The sequence below is a fragment of the Nanorana parkeri genome, unplaced genomic scaffold, assembly GCF_000935625.1.
Source record: "Nanorana parkeri isolate BGI_ZX_2015 unplaced genomic scaffold, ASM93562v1 scaffold1450, whole genome shotgun sequence".
Lineage (NCBI taxonomy): Eukaryota > Metazoa > Chordata > Amphibia > Anura > Dicroglossidae > Nanorana > Nanorana parkeri.
Window position 1 is genome coordinate 407,277 of NW_017307718.1, and position 7,786 is coordinate 415,062.

The 7,786-nt window shown below is 42.2% G+C and overlaps 1 protein-coding gene across 1 annotated transcript in view; it reads right to left on the reverse strand.

Annotated features, from left to right (window-relative positions):
• The window catches only part of LOC108798321 (serine/threonine-protein kinase LMTK3-like), a 63,012-nt gene extending 59,117 nt beyond the window's left edge, over nt 1-3,895 (reverse strand). Inside the window, exon 1 of the mRNA XM_018570059.1 lies at nt 3,760-3,895. Within this exon, the coding sequence (XP_018425561.1) occupies nt 3,760-3,895 (136 nt within the window). The remainder of the gene's footprint in view (nt 1-3,759) is intronic.
• Nucleotides 3,896-7,786: the final 3,891 nt, after the last annotated feature.

The window sequence follows — 7,786 nt, forward strand, 5'->3', positions numbered from 1 at the left end:
TACATGTGCCCTATTGCCTTAAAGTGTCTGTTCCTCTCTTCCTCTGACATTTGCTGGGGTTGCCGGGTGTTGCTGTGATAAAATACACCATTTAAGAATAAAGTCCTTGCAGCTTATGAAAAATCAATATACAGATGTTGTTGAGTCACCTGAAATTGCACTGCTGCCCCTGTTGTGGGGTTTCTTGAAACTCATCAAAACGGAATTCTATATGTTGGAAATCTATAGAGACATCCCCCCTATCTGTACAGGTTGCAGTGCTAAATGTTATAATTCACATGAACAACATGTTTCAGGGGGCCACAACCAAATGACCCCTTTTCTACACACATAGTCAGGGTGAATAAAATTTTACATGACAAATGCCTTTTAATCATTTTTGGATTCCTGACCTATCTAACATTGAGATTTTCACTCTGATACCCTATTATTGGCTCAGTAATTAGACAGGTGCTATATCAGTTGGCTTTTTGAGTAGGACATTCTTGTCTCATGGCTTTGCCCTTTTGCTGATCTGTTACCTGCTACTTGTGATGCAATACTTGTCAATCAGTCTGCCTATGCTAACCTTATATCCGCCGCCTTTCCTGCAACGTTTCCACAAATCCAGAAGTTACCTTTTCATTTTCAGGATTTTTTCGATCATGTTTGCATTTTCTAATGTTTAAATTATCTTGCAATGTAACTGTCTGTGATCACCACAAGTTCCAATTCTTTGTTGATTGGCTTTATTAAGTTAGATGGCTGAAACAACACTTAGGTCAACAATGCTCCGTTTAACTGTGAACTTAATGCTAACAACAATAAAAACGTATTTACTCAAAAAAACAGTAAAACTAAATTTAAATGATGCCCTTAAAGAAAATCTAAAGTCACAGAATACACTTTCTTTTTATAACATCAGAATTGTAATAGTAATACAAATTATAGTTATTTTTGGCAATCCAATATAAGCTTACTTGGAAAGTTTCCTTTGATATTGTGAGTACTGAATATCTGCTAGACATCTCTTTTAACAACTTTCTTGATTCCTTGCATGCGGTTTACTTTCAATCCTAAGTTTTACATATTCCATAACACATTGCTGCCTGCAAACAGCGATGAGGACATATGCGGTGCATCTCTGTAGCTCAGAAAGCAGATGGAATGTTTGACACAGCATTGCATAGTCACAGGACATAGTGAATATGTGTTACTGCATTAAAGAAAGTAAATCATATGGGATTTTACATAAAGTATGTTTACAAATATATGATTCTGCATTTTGACCTTAGATACATTTAAAATTGGGGTTTTTTCCACCTGAGTGGTTTACAGTTGGGATTACTGTTGTGTGCAGCTCTTGTTCTTATTGCACCGGGAAAGAAAAATTAATCAACAGTTTAGAACAGCCCTGAATGAACTAAATAGAAACAATCAGAATGGTAAAACACATTTGAAAGGATGTGTATGAATATGGGAGATAAAGGAAAGAGGTGCTAAGAGCTGAGCTTAATGGAGCAAACATGGACAGTATTAGGAAAACTGTAACTAAAATTAAGCACATTTCATATTTTATTTTGTTTACAGCAGCAAATATGGCATATGAAATGTACAATTTTCTAAAGTGGACCTTCAGGGTTGGATTCCCCACAAGGCCACCGAGGCCATGGCCTCGGTGCGGCAGGATGTAGAGGGGCGGCACAGCCAATGCTGACCCTTTACATTTTTTAGGAAGTTCGGCTGCCTAAGGACCTGGGCTTGCTGGAGTCCCCAGGCAGCTGTCTTTGATAGTGCCTGTCCAGCTGCACATTGCCTCCTCCTCCTTCCCAGCACATCACAGGGCAGCCCCATACCCACCAGCACAGCCCTGGAACCCGGCACAAGCCCGGATCCCACCGGTTCAGCCCTAGAGAGCAGCAGCTTATTGCAGAGCCCTGGAGTGCCTGACACCCAGAGACCTGCATGCATCCTTGGTGAGACCTGCACGCATCCCTGGTGAGACCTGCACGCAGCCCCTCTGAGACCCAAACACAGCCCTGGTGAGACCTGCACGCATTCCTGGTGAGACCCAAATGCAGCCCTGGTGACATCTTCATGCATCCCTGGTGAGACTCAAACACATCCCTGGTTAGACCTGCATGCATCCCTGCTGAGACCTGCACACAGCCCTGCTAAGACCCAAACGCAGCCCTGGTGAGATCTGCACACAGCCCTGGTGAGACCCAAACGTAGCCCTGGTGCGATCTGCACACACCACTGCATAATTGCTGTGTAATCATGGATTGATGGCATCTGTAGTTCCTCTATAGCTGGTTGCCATTCTTCATTGCTGTATAATTAATGATTATACAGCAATAGAGAATGGCAACCGGCTATAGAAAACTACAAATCTCAGCAAGACATTATGCTGGTTACCATTCTCAATTAGGGGGGTGGGGGTGGCAGGGAGGGGGGCACATTGAGGAACCTGGCCTTGGGGCAGCAGAGAGAGTAAAGCCGGCCCTGCCTATCATGCTTACAAAGCACCATCATAAAGATGTTGATAGAGACACAAAGAGAGGCCCTCACAGTGCCTATGTGTAATCTCACAAAATGTTCTGCAGAGTTTCCCTGTGTAATCACACAGAAAAGTCCCAATTTCCCCCCGTGAACATAAACACAAGACAGTCTTGTGGCTGTGTCTTGGCATGGTGGAACTCCAATCACAATAACTCTCATTGCAATTGTATGGTCAGATGTAGTAATCCACTGGATACTATGCCAAGCTTATGTGTTGAAACCATATATAATAGATGCACTGGCAGGGTACCATTATGATTTTGACAAGATTGTTTATATTATGCAACAGTTTCTCCCCATTTTACAAGCTATGCAATTATCTAGATAAATAAAAGGTATATCTGTTTTTCAAGACACAGGGAAAACCTATTACTTCTAAAACATGCTCAATAAGACATTATCTGTGATCTACTACCAGTGTACTAGATCTTGCCATCTTCAAGTATTATTAAAGCCATAGTTTTAACGGGAGATGTAATCCCATGCTCTGGAACTCCCTACCCTAATCTCCTACTCTATCCACCTTTAGGCGATCCTTGAAAACTCTTCTCTTCAGGGAGGCCTTTTCCACCTCGATATAACAGTACGGTGCTTTCAGTTCTTCCATTAATCCAAACAGTTATTACCTTGTGTATCACTTGCCCCTCGTACTAGTTTGTAAGCTCTCACAAGCAGGGCCCTCCTATCTCCTGTATTGACATTCTATTGGTAATTGTATTGTCTCCCTCAGTTTTATAAAGTGCTGCGCACTGTTGGCCCTGTATAAATCCTGAATAATAATAATAATCATAATAATCATCAAAATAATCATCATATTATATAATAGTTCCAGCTTCTGCAATACTGACCTCATTGTACCTAACATGACTAGTTATTTTGTTTTTAGAAGAACACACCCATAGGTATGTTTTCATGATCCCAACTCATTTTATTTCTCTACTGAGGGATGAACTAGGCAAAAATAAGAAAAAAAACCAGTCTACTTCCCAAAATCAGAATGTGATTGCAAATATACACGGAGTGGCCAGATTATTATGACCACCTGACGTTTGTAGGCAAATTAGCTATAACTTTGTTGCTAGACCATTATAAATAGGGAAGCAGGTTGTTTACCACGACAGTAGAAGTGATTTTTTTCTGAAGATATGGGTAAACAACGCAATTTAACAGCCTTTGAGCGTGGGAGGATTGTTGGCACTTGTGACAAGCGTATCTCACTCCGGCCGTGAAAACGATCCATCCGCACCACTGCGCAGACGCGCCGTGTTGCTCCTCCCACTCCCGGACAGCGACCGTCGCTGTCACTGCGCAGGCGCGCCGCAAGCCTCCGCCCACTCGCTCGAACAGCCGGCATAAAGCCGCGGTCCACCGTTTGATCGGCGTCCCACTATTGTTGAAGCAGGACGCTGATCAAACCAGCATCCCCCTGCTACTCCAGGATCCCAACACCACCGAAGGAAAGGAGTGCTGCAGCGACCCTCTCCCATTAGAGGGAGTTCCACAGAACTGCAAGTATACCAGCCATAGCTGTATGGCTATGGTAGAGAACTCCACAGCACTTCCCTCAAAGCAAATTGAACTGTCTGCTTGCTAATAGCTATTTTGCCTCAACATCAAGCGTTACAGCACTTTGATTCATGGAGCGAGTATCAGCAAAATAGCAGAATTCGTTAAATGTTCAAGAGCAGCTGTTGTTAAAGTGTTAAAGACTGGACTGTCAGCCGAAAATCTGGGTCTGAACGTGCGAATTGTGGCGGTCAGCGACTGGTCAATGTTAGTGCAGATCGGAGAGTGGCAAGACTGGTACAAGACAACAGAAGGGCAACAGTGCAGTGTCAGATTCCTCGCATCACCTTTCAACATCTCGTGGAGTCACGAGGCGACCCAACGAAGTACTGATGGGTTGGTCATAACAATCTGGCCACTCAGTGTAGGCTGACAAACTGGCACAGAGAAAACTGTTTTCCTAAAGCTTAAAGAGGAACTTTACCCATATCTTTAAAATAACAACAAAGGCACCTTTTAGAAATGTTTAGTAATGACAATCTACAAACAGATACTTCTAGATAATTGCCAGCTTTGTATTCTTTGCATACCTAATTTTCCATTTCTTTTCCAGTCTTCTGATAGTGGCCATTTTAACTAAGGGCAGATTAATATATCTCTTTTTACTTCCTAGAACTCTGGCACATGTCACTAGGATATGTGACCATCTTCTCAGGGGAGGAAAATGCTGATCTAACCTTCCCAGGATGCAATGCTTGGGCACAATTACATAATTTGTGCCAAAGTGGACAAGGAAGTAGATAAACTCTATTTGTAAGTAAATGAAAAGCATGTTTGTTACCCACCGCCATTCTTGCCTAGACAAGAACTGCATATCTTGCTGTTTCAGCTTCCTGAGATATCCCCATCATATATATACGAGGAGGCTTCAAGAAAGGTGGGCGTTACTGCTTCATAACACCCCGATTGAGCCCTCTTGAATTTTTTAACCGTTATGCAGCCAGGTGATGAGTATGCAGTCATGAACCTGAACGTGAAAGGTCTTTATCAATTCCCTTTTTCAATGAGCTTAGTTTTTAGCCACCAATCACGTACATGAGAACATCCTGTTCAAGTTTCCTTACAGATGATTGGGGATTTACAGTGAACACTGATTCACATGATTTAATAAGTTCAGGGAGTGGACAGCCTCTACACCAGGGGTGCCCATTAGGTAGATCGCGGTCTACCAGTAGATCACAAAGCGAACACTGGTAGATCGCGATCGGCTCACCGACCTGTGTCCTGTCCTCCCGCGGTGCTCGTGTGGCTGAATGTGTCAGACGCCGCAGACTGGAAGGAGAGAGGAGACTTGGGAAGCTGCTGCAGTGGAGGTAAGAAAAGACAGACAGGAGAGAGCAGAGAAAGTGAGAGAAGAGACAGCAGAGAGAGAGAGAAGAGACAGTAGATAGAAACAGGGAAGAGAGAGAGAGAGGAGAGAGCGAGAGGAGAGAGAGAAGAGAGGGCCGGTTCACACCACAAAGCCTGCGTTTCCAGAGTATTGGGCCTCTAGAACGCAAGCCGGCCAGCTCCATGCGTTCAGAGGCCTTGGCGGTGCATTAATGCCTGTGGGGACTTGGCGGTGCATTAATGCCTGTGTTCCGGTCCAGCGCGATCTGCAAACATATGCAAAAATGCCGCATTCCGATCGCACTGGACCGGAACGCAGGCACTAATGTGCCTGCATTCCTGGTGCGGCGATTGCACCGGGGGCATGGCTGTGGTGCCATTGACTTCAATGCACTGCCACACCACCTCCCGCCCCTGAATGCAGGTGTTTTTTCATTGGTAGATCTCATTGAGATCGTCATTTGAAAAGTAGATCTCCAGACGAAAATTTGTGGGCGCCCCTGGTCTACACCTTTATGAAATGAACCCCACTATATCAGCATGCTTTAATTAGAGAGTGAATCCTCTTGTAGATCAGGATGCCTATTCACTGCACTCTTCACTGTATATTATTATTAGTCTCTCCATCTGAATCATGGATGGTAATACAAAAGTGATGGCAAGAAGGTCATCAATGTGACTCTTTATTCCTTGGCTTGCTTCACTAGTCAAATTAATATGCAGCATTACATTGTCAGCAAAATACTAGAACATCAAACCAAGCAAATCACAACCGCTCCACCAGGATGTTGAAGTAATTACCATAAATAGCTTAGTTTTAATCACTGCTGAACAAAACAGTGTAACTTATAGTAATATATAACTAACAGACAGACCATTTCAGTGGCATTTCAGTGGCATCAGTGATAGAATTTTAAAGTTTAAAGGGAATGAATAATTCATTTAATGGGGTTTTTTTTTTCAAATATACTTAGCATGATGTAAACAATCTTATTAACATATGTTATTAATTTAAGATCCTTGTTTTTTTTGTAATTATATTTGTACACAGCCAGGGAAGTAGGAAGAGTGAGGCGAGTGAGGCACTCGCCTCGGGGCACCTGCCTCGGGTGCAAAAGGAGCTAGCTATGGCTATGGGAGCAGCCATATTTATTTATTCATGCTCTTGCTTCCTGCTTTGTGGTGTTACACAGTGGTTGTGCTTTACTGCTCCTCACAATACAAGTCTATAACCTGGCTGACTCCTGTATGGTAGATACATTGTATGTATGTAGCTAATCTATTCTGCTTTTACAAAGCACTGCATTTAATACAATAACAAAAAGACAAAAAGAAAATGTAATAAGCTTGTAAAAATATGAAATTTAAAAAAATGTTTAAGGTATATACTAGGAATGCAGTGAATTGAAATTTTTAGACAGAAACCGAAATAAAAAAAAATTGTCAGGCTGAAACCGAAAATGACTTTTTTTCCCAAACTTTTTAACATTTGTAAAATTATTTTTGATTAATTATAATTTTTTTTAACTTTACTGTTAGGGGCTTTGGTGAAATATCAGGGGTCTAGATAGACCCCTGATATTTCCCTTTTAAATTAGAAAAAGAGACTAAATCTCTATTTTTGCAGCCCCCATGAATAAACAGGAAGCCTCTAAACTTAGTGTTCCTGTCTATTCATGTGAGATACAGTATTATCAGTTACTATGTCCACAATCATGAATGAACAGGAAGTGATGTAGAGCACTTCCTGTTAATTCATGACTGGGGATACAGTAAGCATACTGTGTCCTCAGTAATTTACAAGCACTCTGCGATTAGTGTTTGTACTTTGCTCTCCATCCTGACTCGCCTGTCACAGGAGGCCAAGCAGGGTATTGCGGGAGGAGAGCTTGGCCTCTTGTGACAGCTGACAGCTGTCTTCTCCTCACACTGCCCAGCTTGATCTCCTCTTTCCTGCTGGGCGCTGGTCTGTGTCCCCTCTGAACCCTGCTGTCTCTGCCGACACAGGCGAGGGAAAGCAGTGGGGATTAGAGAGGACACATATCGGCGCCCAGTGAGGAGGAGAGAACTAGTGATGCACTGATTTTTTTGGCTGCATTTTGCTCATAATACTATTTTAAGCTGAAGTGTTTCAGCTGCCGAAATTCCGGTGCATCCCAAAGAAATATTGCAATAAGAATTTTCACTGAAAATATGCTATATGTATTTATTTTATATATAATTTAAAATCTTTAAACTGATGTTTTATATACATTAAGAAGTAAAATATACACTGTATCCTATATAGTTATTTTTAACAAATAATAATTTTATCTATAACCATAGATTCCTGGAGCACTATGGGTAAGGC